The 23,347-nt window shown below is 35.0% G+C and overlaps 1 protein-coding gene across 2 annotated transcripts; it reads left to right on the plus strand.

Annotated features, from left to right (window-relative positions):
* The first annotated feature begins 1,299 nt into the window (after positions 1-1,299).
* On the plus strand, positions 1,300-13,687 carry LOC130733756 (uncharacterized). Of its 2 annotated transcripts, XM_057586017.1 has the most exons (10): positions 1,300-1,685; positions 1,934-2,106; positions 3,114-3,147; positions 10,534-11,201; positions 11,292-11,340; positions 11,455-11,580; positions 12,300-12,404; positions 12,486-12,577; positions 12,652-12,805; positions 13,144-13,687. In XM_057586017.1, exons 1-10 carry the CDS (start codon positions 1,476-1,478, stop codon positions 13,384-13,386), a joined length of 1,854 nt encoding a protein of 617 aa, XP_057442000.1. In that variant the 5' UTR covers positions 1,300-1,475; the 3' UTR covers positions 13,387-13,687. The 2 variants fall into 2 exon arrangements, with proteins under 2 accessions (XP_057442000.1, XP_057442001.1); XM_057586018.1 differs by lacking the exon at positions 13,144-13,687 and having other exon boundaries at positions 12,486-12,525; positions 12,652-12,793.
* The last annotated feature ends 9,660 nt before the right edge of the window (positions 13,688-23,347 follow it).

Below are 23,347 nucleotides of genomic sequence, written 5' to 3' on the forward strand. Positions count from 1 at the left end.
TTGGTTATTGAAGAAAAGTGAAAGGAAAGAAATAGAAATAAAAGAAAGATGGTGGGAAGAGGCTTTTCTTCCGGTTTCTTTTTTTTTTTTGGTCAAAATTCTTTATATTTTGAGGGTTTCATATGATACATGGGCTACACGGGAGATAAAAAAAATATTTTATTTTCGATACTTTGCTGTCAATTCTTATAAGGGGTTTTATTTTGGCACTCCATCACAACAATTCTTATCCCCATTTAATGTAGTAAAATCATATTAGGCCCTCATATTCATCGATTATTGGGTTATTAGATCTGGTATATGTTTAATAATTTCATTTAAGAATATAAAACTCGGTACATAAAAAATACATTTTTGCTTCCAGGTACTTCATCTCATAAGCTAGTTTTAAAACTATGTTACGAGAATTGATATTCTCGACATACTAAATTTTAAAACCTGGTAGCACAACCCCCGTTTTATATGTTTTGGGTTTAGTAATTTTCGAAACACAAAACCAAACATTACCGAGAAGTTTAAAACTCAGTACTATGTTTTAACAATACCATGTTTTAAAACCCAATATTTTTTAAGGTGGTAAATTTCGAGTCTTACAACCCAAAGTTCTTCAATTTGCACATGAAGTATTCACCTTTAGGAAAAACACTGACACAACCTTGTTTTCTTAGCAATTATGGCAGCTCAAACATGAAATTTAAAGTGCACCAAATGTACTTAAATTAGAATACAAACTCAAACATCAAATTTGCTCGAATATCCAATAACAAACATTCAATCTTGTGTAATATCTACATAATGACATAGCCATAAGCTATTTATGTGTGATTGCATATCGAAATCATTAAAACACTCCAAATATGACAACTCCCAATGGGTTGAGAAACAAAGATGATACATAAACACCCTAATAGTAACAAACATCTAAAGACACCCCTTATTTGATGCAATCAGAGAAACTGTGATGTCACCTGACCATCACTCTATCGTTGATCTTAATACATGTTTTGGGTGTCCAAAACTGTTTGTCACTAAATGTGGTCTACGTATCAGAACTCGTTGAGAAAGAAGAAGATGAAGTAGAGGGAGGGGTGTGAGTGAGTTTTTAGGTCTTACAAATGAAGGGTAGCTTTGTAATTTTTCAAAATTGGGAGGTGAGAATTGTTGTGATGAGGTGACCAAAATCAACTCCCATCCTACACTACTTTCATGGGGTTAAAATTATATCAAACTCAACCCAATGTTTTTCTCATACCTGGCCCAATTTATATCCACCTAGGCACTCACTCATTTATCCATAAACTCATATTCTGTTCAACACTCATCTTTCTCATGCTACTCTGACTCATCCGTGCAAATGTTAAATGCATGTTCAAAAAAGAGGAACCTAATTCTGATTTCCCTCCCTCCAACTCCATAGCCGAAACTCCTCAACCACCACCACCACCACCACCGCCGCCGCCACCACCACCACCACCATGGGTTGGTCCTACATTCGCGACCCAACAAAACCCGTGAACCCTTCTTCTCTTCCCTCACTCGATCACATTCCCTTGTCTCAACGCCTCAAATTCTCAACCCCCAATTCTGCTGATTCTCCCCAAAACGACCGTCGTTCAACACCATTCACGCCCAGACCCTCCCACGACGCCGTTGTCAAAAGGGAATTCGCCGATTGCGATTCGAAGGTGCGTTTTTTGTATTCACATTCCACTGCAGTGTGATTCTCTTGCCCTTTTGATTTTAGTTAGGTTTAGTTAGTGATCATGTCAAAAAATTGATATTTTTTGTAATTAATTGAAGAAGAAGCTATTGGGTAGTGTCAATTGTTTAGAAAGTTGTAGTTTTCAGTATGGTGCTGTTGTTTGCATTGCATAGGGTTGCAACTGTGAGTAGACTCAAGCATGGTTAATGATTATGGTCTGGTTTGATACAGGTAGTATGTCCCATAATTCAAATTGATGCGAGCGGAAGAGCACGGTTCAAGCATGTCCAGCCTTCGGATTTTCCTGCTTTGAAGGTGAAGAAGGAGGTCTCTGAAGGTGTTGTTGATGATGATGACCTAGATCATGTTGTGCTGAAAGAACGGCAGAGGATGCTGCTAGCTAGGTACTTTTTGTTGCTTGTTAATATTTTTTCTCTAGGGTTGGGCTATTAGGCATAATTTTCTGTCTGTTCTTCCTTGATTTCGTTATTCGAATAGCTTAACTAGCAAGTTAAGAAGCAGGAAAATATTAGATGAATTTTGATAATTACAAAGTTGCTGGACTTGATCATGTCACTATGGCCTTCTATGTAAATCCTTAAGGCCCTGTTCTCATCCACTATCTCAGTAATTTTTTCCCTTGATTAGAAAATTGAGCCAGGAGTATTGCCCATTGCATTGCCTTTGTTAGGTAAAGAACTGCAAAATTCGCATGCAAGTCTTAAGTCTCAACTAAGAGCTATTGTAATTATTAGTTTGTGGCGGGTGGCAATACCAGAGCCATATCTTTCTTGATAAGTGGAAAGAATCATGATAAGCTTGCTAGATGTGTTGTTAGAAACATAAAAAATCAGCACATGCTAGGTCGCTTGTGCAATGTATCTTCACATATGTTCAGCTTTTGGGATGGTTGATTTATGACCAGTGTGAATGAGGGGAAGGGATTTGTATGGTTTGACGGTCTGTAACTGGAAGTTGAAATTGAATTCTTTCCTGAATATATACCTGAAAAATAGATTTTTTTAGATGTATTTCTTTAAATTGTCGTAGCTTATCATTTTTCGATCAGTGGATGCAATAACTTTGAGTGTTGGACTGTTTGTTCTCTTCAGATATGTGTTTGAAAATTTATTCAGTTATTGGTAGTGTGAATAGAAAAAAAACAGCAAATAGCCTAACCCTTCTATCTCCTTTTAGTTTGTTACATTTGATTTCTGTTCATTTTAACGAAAAAAAATTCCATTTTGATTCAAGTTTTTCAAATATGTAAACTACAAGTTTAGGTCACTAGAAATGTAGAAAACCATAATGGCATAATTGTGAGGAACCAGAGTGAATTTTTTTCACTTGAAGGAAGCTAGATGGAGTTTGCTTCTTTAAAAGATGTTGAATTATATATTTATTTTTGCAGGAAGTTTCCTGAACTGTCAAATCCAGCTGTTGAGGTAATATAATACTATTGTTTTATTAGTTGAATGATACATTTTTTTGCTAGTCATAAATCACTTTGTTACTTTGTTATCATTTGTTTCCTATTAGTTGAATATTATATTTATTGAAGAAGTTACTTTCTAACTCATTTCTGTATTCATTATTATCTATATTCATAAATAAATTGTCATGAACCAATGATCCCAAAAGTTTAAGCTGTTGGGTAAAGGACACATGAATGATTTTATACTATATTTCTAACACCCCCCTCACGCAAGAGCCCTTTAGGCTAATGCACCGGCCCAACTACCTTGTGCTAGAATTTAACTTTTTTATTAGAATACCTAAGGGCAACAAAGATCGAACTCTAGATCACTTGATAGGCTCTGATTGACTGATACCATGTCATGAACCAATTATCCCTTAAGCTTTTGAGTTAGTTGGTTCATGACATAAATTAAAGGTTGTTAAACTCAAGGCTTGTGTAAATTCATGGAGTGTCCATAGACACTAAGCTTTTGGGATAGTTGGTTCATGACAAAAATTAAAGGTTGTTAAACTCAAGGCTTATGTAAATTCATGGAGTGTTCATAGACACTACTCAGTAGACTCATTTTATAACCTCATAGGTGGTTGCCTAATAAAAACATATTTAAAAACCTAATGGCAGGAAACATTGTACATAATTGTGATATTAAGGATCCTACCTGCAATTTTAACGTCCCTGGGCGTCTCGATCATGCTCTGGAGCATGATCTGGTTAGAGATCGCGTAGGATTGCAATGTTCACTTGTAAACTCGGTGTAATCATGGCATCATGCGATCTCACTGTGCGGGACCAAAAAAGTTCTTAGCCACTTAACCTGCGAATTGATTGTTGTGGAAATTCCAGCAGAGCCCTTCAAAGTACCCACTTTAGGTTTTTGGTTAAGAACATTTTCGTAAGTTTGGGTTGTGATAGGTACCAGAGAAATGAGATTAAGGTCAAGAACTGGAAATTGTATTATTGCACTGAATCCCCTGATATGAACCAGTAGTAGTGCTTGAAGGAAATACAAGAAAAGGAAATACAAGGATATGAGCAAATTCGAGAGTGCTCTATCTCTCCCAAAACCAGTCTAATTTCTGCCTACCTCTCTCTCTCTTCCTAACCAACATATATTCTATTTCCTATGGTCCCCCCCTCACCCACATGGGTGCTGCCACCTCATTAGGCGGTTATCTAGGGATCCTAGCTTCTAGAATGTTGGTCACCAGGTGCAGCTGGCACTTGCTTGGGCCTTCTCTCATAAACCCTGCCAAATCTGGGCCTAGTGTTTGGGTTTGCAACATCTCTCCCCCCTTGAAGAATCACCTTGTCCCCAAGGTGATGGTTAGGGAATTGTTCCAGGAGTTCAGTAAGATCTTCCCATGAGTTCTCAAATGCTGGAAGGTTCTTCCATTTCACTAGAACCTCAGTGTTCCCCTGCTCCCTTTCTCTGACCTCCAGAATAGTTTCTGGTTCTACCTTAAGTTCCCAATCCTCTGTCAAGAAAACTGGTAGAGGTTGGCAAGGGGTCCCTTCATTGATTGCCTTTTTGAGCAAGGAAATGTGGAAAACTGGATGGACTAGGCTCCCTTCTGGTAATTGGAGCTTGTAAGCAGCATGATTGATCTTTTCAATAACTGGAAATGGTCCATAGAACCTGGGGCTCAGCTTCTGATTCTTTCTTTTTGCAAGGCTCTTGAGCTTGTAAGGTTGTATCTTGAGGTACACCATATCACCCACTTCAAATTGTACATCCCTCCTATGCTTGTTGGCTTGTAGTTTCATCCTGTTTTGAGCCCTTTCCAGATTTTCTTTCAGTTCCTTAAGGATCAAGTTTCTCTCAGCAGTCATTCTTTCAACCTCATCTATTGATGTTAGGGAATCAGTCCCCTTAATTATAACAGGGGCCTCTCTCCCATAGAGAGCTTTGAATGGAGTAGTCTTGATGGCAGAGTGATAATTGGTGTTGTACCAATATTCTGCCCAACACAACCACTTAGGCCATTGTTTTGGTTTAGTTCCTGTCACACACCTTAGGTATGTCTCCACACATCTATTAACAACCTCAGTCTGCCCATCTGTTTGAGGGTGGTATGCAGAACTGAACTTCAGCTTAGTTCCTGCCAACTTGAATAATTCTGTCCAAAATGCACTCAAGAAAACTCTGTCCCTATCAGAAACTATGGAGGTTGGAAATCCATGTAGTCTCACTATCTCCTTGATAAATAGACCTGCAACTTCCTGAGCATTATAAGGATGTGAAAGAGCAAGGAAATGTGCATACTTGGTAAATCTGTCTACCACTACCAGAATTGTGTCTTTTCCCATTGCCTTGGGTAATCCACCAATAAAATCCATAGATATATCAGTCCATACTTGTGAGGGAATTGGTAAAGGTTGTAAGAAACCAGCTGGACTCAAGGCCTCATATTTGTTTCTTTGGTAGGTCTCACATTTCTGGACATAATTCTGAATGTCCAATTTCATTCCTTCCCAGAAAAAGAGGCCTGATATCCTCTTGTAGGTCCTAAAAATTCCTGCATGCCCACCTTGGTTTGAGTCATGAAACTCCTTCAAGATAGTGAGGATTTTCCCAGATCCTTTGGGAATGACTATTCTCCCTTTGTAAAGCAATCTTCCTCTCCTCAACTGGTAGCCAGCAGCAGCATTTCCTTGAGTAATTAATTCTTGCATGATCAGCTTATATTTCTCATCTGCCATAATTTCAGCTTCTAGATCTTCCCATTCTGCACAGTGAATTGATGAAATAGCAGAAAATTGCAGCTTCCTAGACAAGGCATCTGCAGCTTTATTCTCAATTCCTGGCTTATATTTAATCTCGAAATCATATCCCATAAGCTTAGATACCCACTTCTGCTGCTCTTCTCCCATCAGCCTTTGATCAGCCAAGAACCTCAAGCTTTTCTGATCTGTGTGGATAATGAATTTGTGGCCTAATAAGTAGTGTCTCCATTTCTGTACAGCAATCACCACTGCCATTAGTTCTCTTTCATATACAGATTTGGCTTGTGCTCTCTCTGATAGGGTTTTACTCATATAAGCTACTGGTTTTCCTTCCTGCATGAGCACAACTCCTAACCCTTTCCCTGATGCATCAGTCTCTAAGACAAAGGTTTTCTCAAAATTTGGGACTGCTAGAACAGGGACAGTGGTCATCACTACCTTCAGTTTCTCAAAAGCTTCAGCTGCTTTACTCCAGCTGAAATTGTTCTTTTTCAGTAGATGATTGAGGGGTTGGGCCAGTTTACTATAGTTTTTGACAAACTTCCTATAGTAACCTGTCAACCCAAGGAACCCTCTTAGTCCTCTCACTTCTTTTGGAACAGGCCAGTTCAACATATCCTTGATCTTGTTAGGATCAGCTGCTACCCCTTCCTTTGAAATAACATGTCCCAAGTAGACCAGCTCATGTTGCCCAAAAGAGCATTTCTTCTGATTTGCCACAAGATGATTCTCACTCAAGGCTTGCAACACCTTCCTCAAATGGTCCCTATGTTTTTCCTCATTCTCACTGTAAATTAGTATATCATCAAAAAATACAAGTGCAAATTTCCTAAGATAGGGCCTTAGAACATGGTTCATGAGAGCTTGAAAAGTTGAAGGTGCATTGGATAGTCCAAAGGGAAGCACCAAGTACTCATAGTGACCCTCATGGGTCCTAAAAGCTGTCTTAGGTATATCTTCCTCCTTCATTCTGATTTGGTGATACCATGACTTCAAATCAAGCTTGGAAAAAACCACTGCAGCTCCTATCTCATCCAGTAATTCATCAATTATTGGTATGGGGAATTTGTCTGGGATTGTGAGCTTGTTGAGAGCTCTATAATCCACACAGAATCTCCACCCCCCATCTTTCTTCTTTACCAATATAGCTGGGCTGCTAAAAGGACTTGTGCTTGGTCTAATGATCCCAGCCTTGAGCATATCTCTCACTAACTTTTCAATCTCATTCTTCTGATAGAAGGGGTATCTGTAGGGTCGAATGTTGGGAATAGGGGCTCCTTGTTGTAATCTGATAGCATGATCAGTGGTTCTTTGAGGAGGCAAACCCTTGGGCTCTTGGAAGACTTCTGGGAATTCTGCCAGTATTCCTTCCATTTCTTCTGAAATTTCAGTTGTGACTCTGGTTTCCTCAATGAGATTCTCATAAGAAAGATAGTAATCTTCCCTTTCACTTCTTACTGTTCTTTTAATGGCCTTCCAACCAGCAGCAACCTTGCACCATGAAGGTTCCCCTTGAAGAGACATTTTCTGACCATTGACTTCCCACTGAATTGTGAGCCTCTGGAAATTGGCCCTGATGTTTCCCAAACTGGCAAGCCAATCCATTCCCAGAACCACTTCAGTTCCTCCTAACCCAAGGATGAAAAAGTGTTGGATAATTGGAATTCCCTGAACTTCAAGTTTCAGGTTCTTACAAACCCCAGAGTTCCTTTCCTTGGCCCCATTCCCTACCTCCACTATGTATTCAGAAGTTGCAATTACAGGAAGGTTCAGTTCCCTCACCAAGTCTTGTGAGATGAAATTACTAGTGGCACCACAATCAACCAACATCAGCACTTCTCTACTCCCAATCTGCCCCTTAACCTTGAAAGACCTATTGGATGTTAGCCCTTCTTTACTGTTATGAGACAATTGCAAAACCTTCCCTTCTAAAATAAACTCCCCATCCTCTGCCTCTTCAAAGACCTCTTCTTCCTCATCTTCCTCTTCACCCTCTACCAGAATTAATTGGTAGTTTCTCATTGCACAAATGTGCTCTTTTCCCCACTTCTCCCCACACTTAAAACACAACCCCTTCCTACTTCTTTCTTGCAGTTCTGACTGAGAAAGCCTCTGTCCTCCATTCACCCTCCTCTCAGGAAGTTTCCCTTCATTACCTCCTGTTCCCCCTTTTGTCATCTGGTTCTTTCCTTCATTTTCTGGGATTCCAGTACCACTCTTAGTGTGGTTAGTCATTGCTGTGCTAGGAAATTTCCCTTTGCTGTCTCCATTGTTGGGGAAAAATCTTACTCCCGCACCCCCTTTATCCTTCCAACCTCGTTTGTCATCTTCTCTTGCCTTCCCTCCTCTCATGGAAAAGTTCTTCTCTTCTAATAGCAGAGCTCTATCCATCAACTCCGCAAGGTCATCCGCTGGGTATAGTTTCATTTCAGCCTTAATTTCTTCATGTAACCCATTCAGAAAAACCCCCTTTAACATCTCCCTGTCTGCGTTCCTCATGGGTGCGGCTAGAAGCTCAAACGCTTCTCTGTATTCCATGACACTTCCTCGCTGTTTGGCGTTAAGCAAAGGTCCAAACGGGTTCTGGACCAGATCCGGTTGGAAACGACGGATCAGAGCTTGCTTGAACGGTTCCCAGGCGCGTTCAGGGGCTTGCTCTTCCCACCACTGGAACCAGCTGAGGGCTCGGTCCTCCATGGCAATCATCACCATTTCTATCTTCTCTCCCTCGTCGACTCGACTGAGTCGGAAAAATCGCTCCACCTTCGTTATCCACCCATACGCGTCATTACCGTTGAACATCGGTATGTCGACTCTTCTTCCGGTGACCGCCCTCAGATGATGGCGGTGTTGGTAGTGCTCTCGGTGTTCGTGACCGAGTGTTGGGTCTCGTTACCAGGAATGTACTCCAGCGTCGCTTCGCATCATAGAGAGTGAGCTCGCGTCTCTCGCCGTTCGCCGATGGCGTGGGGTCTGGGAACGGCCTCGAGTGCGCCGCCTGTTGCGACCCATACAGAGTCGCCGGAGCTCCTCGAACTGTTCCTGTGCCACCTCCTTCATTTCAGTGATCGAACGCTCCAAATGATCTACTCGTGTTTCCATGGCGCCGCGTGTGAGCACCATACACAGCTCCCTTTGGATCGGGAGCTCTGATACCAATGATAGGTACCAGAGAAATGAGATTAAGGACAAGAACTGGAAATTGTATTAATGCACTGAATCCCCTGATATGAACCAGTAGTAGTGCTTGAAGGAAATACAAGAAAAGGAAATACAAGGATATGAGCAAATTCGAGAGTGCTCTATCTCTCCCAAAACCAGTCTAATTTCTGCCTACCTCTCTCTCTCTTCCTAACCAACATATATTCTATTTCCTATGGTCCCCCCCTCACCCACATGGGTGCTGCCACCTCATTAGGCGGTTATCTAGGGATCCTAGCTTCTAGAATGTTGGTCACCAGGTGCAGCTGGCACTTGCTTGGGCCTTCTCTCATAAACCCTGCCAAATCTGGGCCTAGTGTTTGGGTTTGCAACAGGTTGTCTTCCCTGTGACGCCGGGATCCCATGCAAACATACATACGTTGATCAGCCGCGATGGCGAACTTAGATGCAACGAACCATGCCGTCCTTGGAGGTAGGTGCGATGCGGCGCTGCAATCCTGGCGATTGTCAACATAGGTTTTGTATTAATGTGGAAACTAGTCAGTGATTTGTCAATACCTGATATTTTCATAGTATTTATGTCTTGTATTCATTTATTCAATTTCTGTTCTTATTTAAATTGATATGCATGCACTTTTCTTTCAAGTAACCACCAATGCAATGTTATTTATGTAATGTGTTCATATACTTTTAGAATAGTTTCTCCTATTTCTCAGGGAAAAATGTTAATATATTTTTCTGGTTTGGTATTTTAATTACATATTCTTTGGCTGGAGGGTAATGAAAGGTTTTTCAAAAATCATTCTTGTTTGGTTCAACTTTTTGGAGAGGATAAAAGGGGATCAAATAGTGGGGATTTGAATGGGAGATAAATTGGATAAATAAAATATATTTTGAAGTCCAAATCCACCCTCGTTGCATCTCTCTTGTATTCTCAGTCCTTTCGTCACGCATAACTCTCAGCACTCTATTTGCTGCTTGAGTCACCAATTCTTACAATACCACGATACAACTTTTTCTGCTGTCAAATTTTACAAAATCTAAGGTTTTGCACAATTAACTGCATTTTTATCACCAAAAAAATTTACATTTGAATATCATGAAAAACTGCATTTTAACATGCCTTTGTAGATTTATCCTCAAGCTCTCTTTTTGCAGCACCAAGTGAAATGAAACCCTAAAGTAGAATCCCATTAAACTAATTTTATTGTTCATGAAGACAATAGGAAAAAACTTAATTTGTTGAACATATCAACAAAATTAAATTCATTTGGTAAGCATAGCAAATGGTCTCCTAAAAGTAATTTTGGTTTTAAACCACTCATTCCTCTTGTGAACCAAACAAGTAAAGGGTTATTTCCCCTCTCCTACCTTCCCTCATCTAAACCAAACAGAATATTGAATTAAAATCCCCTCCCCTTTGAACCAACCAGAGCATTATATCTGCAATTTGTTTATGTTACAGGGTTGTAGGGATGGTTTGTCTGAAAACATTATAGATCATGCTGATGAAAAAGTAAATGAAGTGATTTCTTCAATTGATGAGAAACCAACAGTAGCTATAGATCAATGTCAAGGCACTCTGGAAGGAAGAAATACTTCACTAGTTGAGTTACCACTAGGTGCCACATCTGGGTTGTCTTTGTCAACTGACCATGCCTCACCTAAATCAACAGAATCAGTAATTCCAGCAGGCCTTCAAGAACATGACCATATGTTCAAATTCAGAGGAACAAACATGCAGATTGATTCACATGAGGAACATATGCCTACAAATAATGATGGCCCAAGTAGTTCAACTTGTCCAACATCTGTCAAAATCAAGGATGAACCTCGGGAATACAGCGAAATCCACAATTTTATGAAGGATGTTATGGGTAACATCTCTATTAATCTGCCTGATGTAAAAAGTGAACGGAAAGTCCATAATGAATGTGATGATGATCAAGTGGAAAATATGAGCTTAATTGATCGATTAAATTTTCGCATGGCTGGAGAGGATTTAAATATTTCTACAATCTACAAATCTTTGAAGAAGACTAAGCCTTCTTCCTTTGTATCAAGTTCTACCCCTTCCGAATCTGCAGAACCTTCACGCATCAAGTGTTCACGAAAAAGGAAAAAAACAGCCACGTAATATCCAATGCTCTTATGTGCTATGTAACCTCATCTTTTTCCACAGCTCCATTATAATAACTATCCCAAATGTTAAATCTTTTGCAGTGATTCTGTTCAAACAGCACTTGAAGAGGATGCTCCTGGGCTCCTGCAGGTACTATATTTTAGTTTTTTTTTTGTTACAAACAGTACAATCAATATTTTAGTTTTTCTACAGTCACATGAATTTGGAATTTATATCAAGTTTCTTGGAAATGCCATTTGGCAGGTATTGCTCGACAAAGGTGTAATAGTTGATGAAATTAAGCTTTATGGAGAGGCAGGGAATGATGAAGCTCTAGATGAATCATTTTGTGAAGATAACTTTTCAGAGCTTGAGGCTGTGATAACAAAGGTGAACAATATACCACAATGTCTCAAGTTAAGAATGACTTATATTTGCGGTGTCCTAAATTTATTTCGTTTTCTAGAAAAGGGTGTTTATTCCCCATGCATTACATCAACAGCAGAAATTATGAGTACTATTTTTGAACTTATAAGCTATTATGATGAAAATTTATTAGGGATGGATCTAGTGAGAGAAATGAGAGTGAATCTTGGCCATTAAGTTTATCCATGAATTTTGGATTTACTCCTCCTTTTTATCTCATGAAGTTAGCTTTCCCGCTACATGCTTTCCCTGGTTGAACATATCTGCTTAAATTTTTACAAAACTTTTGCAAGTTTGAGGAGGGAAAAAATAGGTTTGATGGCAGAAAAAGAAGGAAATAAAAAATGACCATTATTTCCTGCTGATTTAGTAAGTGAAATGAGTCATCCTTTCTTTTCCTGTGATCTTACAATGAAATGGAATGAAAATAAGTTACTGTGTTAGGTAATCTGAAGTCTTAATCACTGCCTTTCTAGAAGGCCCAAAAAAGCAAGTCACCTGTATTTTTTCATTTTCCTGGATTTTCTGATGATATATGATCAGGTCTTTTGTTTAAGTGTATTTTTACTAATTCTTCAAACTATTAATTGATAAAATTAGCTTAAGCAGTATCCTCAGTTTTTATAGTATTGAGATATTTTTCCTAATGATTTACTTATTATTTCTTATCTATCTTGACACAGATTTTCTCTCAACGCCACTCTTTTATGAAATTCCCTGTTATTCGTGGTGCAAAGGTCTCTAGAGCGAGTTATTGCTTAGCTTGTCTAATCTCACTTGTGGAGCAGGTATTTATTGATTTCTTAGAAACTCAGTGTCAGAACTATGTTTTATTCCTGCTTTACTTATGTTTGTTTTTTCTGCTACAGACACGGTATTTGAAATTTCGAAAATGGCCTGCTGAGTGGGGTTGGTGCCGAGACCTTCAATCATTTATTTTTGTTTTTGAGAGACATAACAGGTGCTTGATTTGCATTAAAGTTCATCTTTTCATTAGATTCCACAATGTTGACACTGAATTGAACTTAAATGCAGGATAGTGCTGGAACGCCCTGAATATGGTTATGCAACCTACTTCTTTGAACTGGTTGAATCCTTACCTATTGAATGGCAGATCAAACGGTTGGTGATTGCTATGAAATTGACTTCTTGTAGCAGGATTTCACTTATTGAGAACAAAGAATTAGTGGTAATTACTGAATGTCTCAGATACTGTTTGATGACTTATATACTAGGTTTAGTGTGTTGCTACCCTTAAATATAAAGTGACATGTTAAACTTCTGCTCTTATGACTTTCACTGCAATGTTTTTTTTTGTCCCATTAGTTATATTACCGCAACCTTGATGCCATGTGAATGTGCTTGCTTCTCATAAGATTTCTGAGATGTTGATTTGGGATTACCATTAAATGTTGGTCAGATATTTGAATGATTATTAAATCAATGTATAAATTTCCCTTGTTACTGTTTTCTACCCCACCCCAAACAGAAATTTGCTCTGCTCAATTGATGTTCTCTTTGGAGTAGGTTGGAGAAGATTTGGCTGAAGGTGAGGCAAAGGTGTTAATGGAATATGGTTGGACACCAAATAGTGGCCTGGGAACCATGCTTAACTACCGCGACCGAGTTGTGCATGATAGGAAACATGAGGACACTACGGAGTGGCGCACAAAAATAGGGAAGTTGCTGATGGATGGGTTTAATGGTGGAACCATTGTGACACCCAACATCCCAAAAAAAGTTGCAGAATACAGGTGCTCAAGCTCCTAACATAAACTGTAACAGTCCAATGTGATTAGATGATATGATAGCTTGTGTAGAAAGTAGAAACTGTTTGCATGTGTAAATTGTGTATTTATATTTTATATGATTCCATTTTCCAGACTGAGACCTTGCTATGATAGAGTAGTTCAATCTGAAGCTTTTAAGTTTCAACATTTATCACAAAGTACAACATATCCTCTAACTTTATGTTTGGATTGACAGAAAGGATGGGATAAGAAATTATTCCATTGCTTAGGTTGTTTATTATATAGGCTGAAATAAGATGATAAAATGGGACATGGTGGTATGTGTTTTGTTCTTTTCTTTTTTTTTTTGCTAATGTGGAGGGCTTAAAGCCCGGTGTGTGTTTTGTTCTATCTCATCCAATATTTCACTTTCTCATCCCATCCGATATAGTTGGAATGAGATGAATTTTATTTTTTTTCATTTCATCAGACATATCTATATTATGGAATTATAAAACCTTATTTTGTTATGTTCCGTTTTAATTTATTGACTTTCATATCAATTTATTCTCCATTAGCATTTGTTTCACTCTCGATTAAAATATCCTAACATAGCATAGAGGGATATATGTATATCAAATAGCTGCTTCAGATTTAGGGTTAGCTTGTCGTTTGTAAAGTTATTTTGAGATTTTTTAGGTTATTTTTTTTACTTTATGGGAAGTATTAAAATCGATTGTTTTTTCTATTGTACAATTATTGTTAAATTGTTCTAATACTTTAACTAAGCAAGTATTCTTCTCATTAGAAAATAACAAAAAAATGATATAAAAATTGGACAATAAATATACTTAAAGACACTTAATAATCAAGATGAAAAATCAAAATGACTTGAGAAAGAAAAAAAATAGAAAAAGTTATAAATAATAAATTGGGTGGTCGGGTTGAAAAAAATAAATATAAAAAATTGAACTGACTATAATTAGTTTGGTTCAGGTTTATCCTGGATTGAACTAATGAACCAAACAAATCCAAAAGTTATATTGTCTTTTTTTTTGGGTAAATTACATCGAACTGATGAACAGTCCTATGTCTGGTCCAGGTGGCCCAAAAGAGCCTGTATCAAGTTTCTAGTGCTCTCATGCACGGTTGCGATTGAAGGCATACCTTGTCTCTGAGCAAAGAAAATAATAATAAAGTGAAAAGAAGTAATTATGCCCTCCCTTTCAAACCACATCCAATCAATTAAAGAAATTGTGCTTTATTTATCTTTAATTTTTAAATTTTAAAATACTGTTAGTGTATATTTTTCTAACATTTTATTAACAAGAAAAATTATAATAAAATAACATTTATCAAAAGTTTAATTAATATGCACTTAAAAAGATTTTTTGTGCTTACAGTATCTTTTACTATTGGATACAATCTTGTTTGAGTTAAGAACATTCACATTATGACAGATCTAACTTTCCTAGCGGATTTTTTTCATCTACAAGAGTGTAACTCGAGGCATTATTTAAGGAGAATCAAACATATACCACTTGAACCAACTACTCGTTGGCTTTGCACAACCCTAATTAAAATCCATCAAATTGTCATATTATAAATTAAATTAAAAATATTTAAAAAGCTATATAGAGATATGATTGATTAAATGTGTAAAACTCTTTTCTTGTTATCGGCTCATATAAATTAGATCCAAAAAATAATAATATGTAAATATCTTTAATTTCAAAATAAAAATATAATATCAATATGTTTAACAATGTTTTCAATTCGGGTAATTTTTGTTTATTCATCTAAAAAACCTTAAACATGACTATGGTGTGGAATAACTACTAAAGATGCATTAATTTTCCATTTTCACTAGCGGAATTACCCGTGCAATGCACGGGTAACTTTACTATATAGTAACAAAAAAATGTGACATCAATGGTTTTGAATGGCAAATTTATTTTAGTAATTGTTTTCATAATTATTAATTTATAAAATATGTAATATTATTATTAAGAAGTCCATTTTTTTGCTTTGACCATCAGTCTACACGGGGGAAATGAGCCCCACGTGACTAATCTGGCTCGAGATACAGTAGTGATGTCTCTGACCACAAAGGTAATTTTGAATATGTGTCTTTCTATATCAGAACTCTCAAGCATATTTTTCCTTCATATGTTTGCAAATTGTCTAACTCATCACTCCTTTATTGAAATAAGAGATCCTTATGTCTTCCCTTGAATTGACCCCACTACCTGCCCAACCTCAATATCTCGCAACATTTGACTGAGTGCCCTGTATTCCCATTCCCTTGCCTCCCAAATGACCGAGGAAAATACCAAAGCAAAGTGAAATTAGAGAAGATAGAAGAAAAGAACTCCACATAAAGTAGAAGAAAATTAGTAAATCATGCACAATTTTATGGAAGTTTTGTTTACAAAATCATGCATGAACGCTTAATAAAATAAGAAAATGAGAAAAAGAAATCATGAAGAAAAAGATTGCACACGGTATATCATGGAAAAGTGAAGAGAAGAAGTGCTTAAATGCCTGTGCAAATAGTGAATTTCTCTGGAGAAGTAGAATCATTGGAGGAAAAATCAGGGGAAGATTAGATGAAATCATGGAGAAAAGATAGCACAATTTTTTTTGATAGATCGGAAAGATAAATTGCACCCGCAAGGAATGGATCCCTGGACCTCTCCCTACTCAACTCATATGTCTCTCTGCTCCTACAACTTGAGCTATCCTACAGGGACAAAACTACAATACCCAGTAACTCGAGATGCCAACCATATAAAAGATTCTACGCCTTTTGTGTGACTTACTTATTGGATGTTTTTGTGTAATCTGATTTTTTATTGGCTATACCAAGTAAAATTTATTTATTTTTTATTTTCTCTCTTATCTATCAAAATATGTTTTCATGATAAGCTAATTAAATTAGCTTTTCGAAATAATTAGTTTTGAGTATTTTTCAAAAAGCTGAAACAAACATATTAACATTTTTTAAAAGTGATTTTTTTTTTAAATAAGCTGAAACAAACACACTCTCTAAAGTAGTTTTTCTAAATAATCTTTTTCCCGTTTTCTTTTTAAATATTGATCTTTTAAAAAGATTAAAATTATAGGGAAGAGATTATGGACGATTAGAGAACTGCGCCTGTAGCCCAATCTTTTATAATTTCATATACTTATTAAATGTATAATTCAAAATTTAATTTAAAATTTTGCATTATTTTTTTAATACTTTAAAACATTATACAATTATTATTTTAAAAGCTATTCAATCAATTTTAGCATTAATGGTAATTTAAAATAGCAAAAAATTAATAATTTAGGTAGTGATTGGAGAAACTTAATAATGAGTGTGGAGAAACTTAATAATGGTTGTTTAAAATAGGAAAAAAATTGAAAATTGAATGAATTTTTTTAATACAATAATGACTTTTTTTAATATTTAAAAATAAACGACATCTAAATGTCAATCCATTTTTTCATTAATATTTTTAATTAATTAATAAATATTTTTAAAAACAAATCTGGATTTATCTTGCTATTTTTCGGTAATATCGGTTTTTTTAAGACATTACTCAATTAAATGTTCAAATCCTTAATTTCATAAAATTGTTAAATGTGTAATTTTAAATTCAATTTATAATTTTGCATTGGTTATTTAACATTTTAAAACATTATGCAAGAGGTAATCCTTAATGTCACACATTATCTGATATGTTAAAAAATATCGGTTTTTCAAAAAGCTTTGTTGTGGTAATTTTGTATAAAAAAAATCTGGGTTTCAATCCTTTTTTTTTTTTGTTAATATCTCTTTTTACATAATAACAAAATTCATTTATTATGTAAAAAATTTATTGTTCCTATTATTTAATTCAATGAGAGTTAGGTATTATTTTTGCAATGTTTTCAAAATTATGGTTATAAAAAAAAACTGAAAATTAAAATTGTAATTAAATTAAACCACGATAATTAAGGTGAGTCATGATTGAGTGTTGTCAAAGAAAATAGATTGACTTTTTTTTTTCTTAGAGAGAAAATGGATGACTTTGAGGCTGTCATGTGTCATAGGTTTTCTAGAAGAAAACATTCTTTTCATATATTTAGATGTGGCGAACCTCACATTCTTCCACTCATTAGTTAGTAATAATAGTTTCCAAGGATTCCACCAACTATTTCTAGTCTTTGCTGATTCATCCGAACATGGTTGTTTCTCGAATTTAATGTTGAAATCTTGCATCCACTACCATTTTGTCGTGCAAAAAGAAAGTATATACTATGTTTCTACATTAATTTTGAATAAAAAACTAGCTAGTCAGATGACGTTATAGATGACATTATCTAAGGTAACTTAGATTAGCTCCTACGTGATGTGAACTATAAAGAGTATAAATCGATTTGCTAATTCTAATGTTGTTAATTGTTGCAAACAAAAATGGTTCATGCAATAAAGTAAAAATACATATACAAACAAAATGCAGTTATATTGGTAAATTAATTTAATTGAACAAAACTTTTAGCAATATTTTTTGGCGGCAAGGACTCAACTATTAACTATAGTATTGCCAGCTCATTAAAGTATATGTTTGAAAATATATCGAAAGCAAGCTTAAATAGCACGTCTAATTGATCATATCAAAGACTAAAATGCAAAGCCAATTATAAATGTCTGGGTCTACGTGTATGTGTCTTAATTCTACAGCACACACATATATATTTTTAATAAATTAGGCAAAACAAAATGTCTGGTTCTTATATCGTAATGCTTCCCATGCCCCAAAATGGCACAGCTTTGCAAATCTCAAACAGTGTAGAAGCCATTGAGGCTGCACAAGATAAGGTTTGTATGAAAAATAGAAAAAGTTCAGTGCCACTTTAGATGAAAGAATCAAATATACCTAAAAGATTTTGAATGGCCATCATTACAATATCACAATCATATACTCCTACTCCTATGATAAAGTCATGGAAATAAATAAGTATTATAAATAAAATTTTGGGAAAAAATATTCCTATGCAAAATAAATGATACTCTCTCTCTCTCTCTCAAAATGAAGTACACATATTTCCCTTTAAATTTTGGATCAGAATTTTCGGTTCCTGGTGTGTGTCTCATTTATCTGTCTCACGAAAATTTTGACATATAAGCAAAATATTGGTACGCATAAAAATTTGTAACCATTGTTGTTTAACTCTTAAAAATGAGACACAGAATGAGATAGAAGATACGGGTCCCTTTTGACCTCTTTCTATTTGTTTCTGTTGCGTTGGCAGAAAAACTGAGCCAGTAGTGCTTTTGATACGGGGTGTGGACCAAGGGATTCAAGTGCAATGCCACTTATATATGCAAATACAAAGGAGGGAACTCCACCTCTACATAACATGATTCATAAACTATCTTATCTCCCCAACTTTCATACATCGAATTTTTTTTCTTTTGAGTTGTCTATATTAATCAAATCCTTTATTCATTTATAAATATTTTTTCTTCCACCTCATTTAATTTAACTCACTTTTTTATTATATTTCTTTTCTTTTAGGATCATATCACTTATCATATCCTTCACTTTTTTCTTATAACCAAAAAAAAAAACTTTCACTTTTCATTTTATATTTCTACCGCAATAAAAATGGAGTTGTCTCTTATCTTCCCATTTAAAATTTAAATTCCAATTGTTTGTCAACCACTTAGAGTGTGTTTAACTTGACTTTTTCCATTTCAAAAAAAAAACTTGACTTTTTCATCGGTTAACTTCCATTAAATCACATTTAACGTTGTATCAACGTGTTTAAGCTTTTCAAAAAAAAAAACGTGTTTAAGAGTTTAATTTTGAAATATTGGCCTTAAACCAAATTAAGTACAACCCAACATTAATCATACTTTTCCATTGAACACAAACTTAGGCATATACAATGTTATAAGTTTTCTTTTCATTGGACTGAAAAAGAAAGTAACCTAATCTCATTCATTTCCAGTTTCCATATTACAGGGATACAATATTATTGATAATGTTGAGTACACACATTGGGTGAATCGACCATCAATCGACATAAACAAATTGTGTGTTTTATGATAATTACAATTTGTCAAGTATATAAAAAAGAAAATACATTCTGCAGCGGTTTGGAAGGACTGCTTAGTGTATAAAATATAAATCACCATAAAATTACGTGTTTATTTTGCGGGAGTTTCAAAACACTCCAATAAACACGTTTTTTAGCCCTTCGCACTTGGCAAAATTTGTCACTGAAACCATATGTATCATTACTCTAATAATATTTTTGCGTCAAGATGGTAGGTTGCTGATGTCATTTGTTATAGTACCAGGCAGAAGGGAATCAAGGGATCATAGCCAAGCCAATAGGCACTCCAGCTATTTGGAACTCATATGGGACGTGTCAAATTCACATCAATCAAATATAATCATGGACTGATATGAAAAATAGTAAAAAACACATTATGCATGAAAGTGGAAATCAGAAAATAATATAGATACCATACTAGCAGTATACTTTAATGCATTTGTAACGTTTTTTTTTTTCATTTGAGTGGAGCATCATTTGATTTAAAAATTTCAATAAAAGCAACTAACCAGTGAATTGAAATCTCAGCAGTACTAATTTAGGGACTTACTTTATATAACAAAAAATTGTTAATAGAAATACATGTAATCAATAGTTTTTTATGTGTATAAAACTTATCCGCTCAATTGGAAAATTTTAAAGTGAAGCCGGTAATTGATCATAAGCTAATTTGATAAACTTAACGAAATAAACTAAAATTAGGATATATGTTAAACATAATCTCTTATTCATAACTTAATCTGAAGAACTTATGAAAATAAATTTAATAGCTTAGAAGTTGATCATAAGTTAGCATAAACTCTCATAAACACTTACACTTACGTTTGTGCTTACGAGAATATAAACACTATAACTTGTGACATTACACATTACAATTTATTATCAAAATTAGTTATGAAGATTCATTTGAAAGTCATTCGTAAATAGAAACAATTCAACAATGATTTTCAAGCAATAATTGTGCGGCAGTGTACCTAAGAGAGACCAACTAAAGAACATAAAAGAAAATTCAAAAGACATAATTTCTTTGCTGTATTCAAAGTGATCAATAAGAGGCTCCTTTCAGCGAGTCCATCTTATATATAAGCAAACCCCCTAAATCATTGTATATTTGCCCCAATTCATGTGGCTAACTACAAGTATCGGTATTAGGGGAGTGCACTTTAACCTATTCAACATAACGAAGTATATATCTAAACTACAATTGCTATTTGGCAACTCACGCGAGAGGTTGTCCATGAAAAAGTCATCCATAAAAAGAAGTCTCCTGTAATGAAAAAAGTTGACTGATCTCTTGTCAAGAATTTGCTTAGCCAAATTTTGCACTCCATCTTTAGGGGTCTCTTAACTGGTCCAATAATCAATTTTGATAAAAAGAACTTCTGTGAGTAAATTTTCTTAATCAAACCGTGAGTACTTCCAAATTTTTAAATTCATTCTTATATAAGAGAACATTATTCAAACATGCAAAGATAAAATTAGAAGAAGAGCACATAAGGGCCCCAAAAAAGCCACTACATCACCAATGGAATTCATGCGCGTTTGGGTCGAGTTTTCTGTTCTTTTTGGGAGACCAAACTGCACCGCCCCATCTAATTACTCATTTCGGTTTTGCACTTTTGTGCAAAAAAAGTGACCCACTAAGTTACCAAATTCAACCAATCATCTTCATCCCCTTATCTTTGCGCTTTCTCAAGAACTCAAGCTAAAATACTCAGCTACCAACTTCACTTTTCTGAACCTTTTTCTTCTTAAAATAGCATATCTACTCCCCTCTTTGCCCAAGCCATAAATGGTTTTCAGCCTCTTTATTTTTCTATTTGTCCAAATCTGCTTGGTTTCTGTGGATGCATGATATGTGTTCGAAGAAACAAGGATGAAGAGAGAATAATGCCATTGGGTTTCATTAAAAATGATGTTAGAGTATGAAGTACATGACACATGATCATTAGAATCAACATCAATTCAAAAAAAAAAGTGTGCTACTAACATTAAATTGTTCATAAGTATGAATCTTGAAGGAGCACCACATGAATTCAACTATAGTGAAACAAAAGGAAATATAAAATAAATTTTAAGATTATAACATAATTTAAAGTGATAAATATAAGCATGGAACAAAATAGAATATCAATTTCTAATTTCGTGAAGATAAACACTTTGAAAATCGCTGTCTTATGTGCAAATAAGACCTAACAGTTTCACAAAAAAATAGAAAATGACTTAACCATTTAAATAGCAATCCTAACATTTTGAGCGGCTTAACTTAACCTCCTATAATATACATAAACTTCATAGGGAATAGTGATAACTACATCTAAAAAATTGAGTTAAACTTAACCATAGAAGCTAACACAAAGGACTAAGAATTATGGTTGTATCATAAATCAATGTGAGATTTATAATAACGAAAGTGAAATATCGTTCCACGTACACCAAACTTGTATATGATATGAATTTAATTTTTAAGGTTTTAGATTCGCATGTTATAAAAAGAGATTTAAAATTTTTACGACTACCAAACTTGTCTCCTATTAACTGAAGTTGAAAGTGACTTTCTAATAGTTGGTAGCAGACAAAATCAAGAAGTGTAATTAGATACTAATTGAGGGCAACGTGAACCGAATTTTATACTAGTTCATAATTTTCTTTTGTAACACAGGCATCATAAAAGTTGGGTTAAACATAACCACATAAGCTAACATAGGGCCAAGATTGTTTAAACCCTAAAACTTGTTAAGAACAATTTTGATCATATCACAAATCAACGTGAGATTTGTAATACTACAAGCAAAATATCCTTCTACATCTACCAAACTTAGACCTGAATGTGAATTTGGTTTTTAAGATTTTAGATTCGCATGTTATAAAATGTGATTTAAATTTTCTACGTCTACCAACTTGTCTTAACTAAGTTGAAAGTGACATTCTAATAGTTGGCCGCCGGAAAAATCAAGAATTGTAATTGGATTCTAATTGAGGGCAACGTGAACTGAATTTATACTAGTTCATAAGTCTTTTTTTTGTAACACATGTATCATAAAAGTTGGATTAAACTTAACCACATAAGGTAACACAAAGGGCCAAGATTATCTAAACTTTTTTAAAAACAATTCTGGTTATATCACAAATCAATGTAAGATTTAAATACTGAAAGAAAAATATCCTTCCACGTCTACTAAACTTGGATCTAAATGTGAATTTGATTTTTAAGGTTTTAAATTCGCATGTTATAAAAGGAGATTTTAAATTTTTACGTCTACCAAACTTGTCTCCCATTAAGTGAAGTTGAAATTCTAATAGTTGGTGGCAGGAAAGTATGATTAGATACTAATAGAGGGCAACATGAACCAAATTTTATACTAATTCATAAGTTTTTTTGAACACAAATATCATTAAAATTGGGTTAAACTTAACCACAGAAGCTAACACAAAGGACTAAGATTGTCTAAACTTTTTAAGAACAATTCTGGTTGTAACACAAATCAATGTGAGATTTATAATAACTGAAAGCGAAATATCGTTCCACGTCCACCAAGTTTTTTTTAACACAAATATCATAAAAATTAGTTTAAACTTAACCACAGAAGCTAACACAAAGGACTAAGATTGTCTAAACTTTTTAAGAACAATTCTCGTTGTAACACAAATCAATGTGAGATTTATAATAACTGAAAGCAGCGAAATATCGTTCCACATACACCAGACTTGAATATGATATGAATTTGATTTTTAAGGTTTAAGATTCGCATGTTATAAAAAGAGATTTAAATTTTTTACCTTTACCAAACTTGTCTCCTATTAACTAAAGGTGAAAGTGACTTTCTAATTGTTGGCGGCAGGCAAAATCAAGAAGTGTGATTGGATAATAATTGAGGGTTATGTGAACTGAATTTTATGCCACTTCA

Source organism: Lotus japonicus, chromosome 1 (genome assembly GCF_012489685.1).
Source record: "Lotus japonicus ecotype B-129 chromosome 1, LjGifu_v1.2".
NCBI lineage: Eukaryota > Viridiplantae > Streptophyta > Magnoliopsida > Fabales > Fabaceae > Lotus > Lotus japonicus.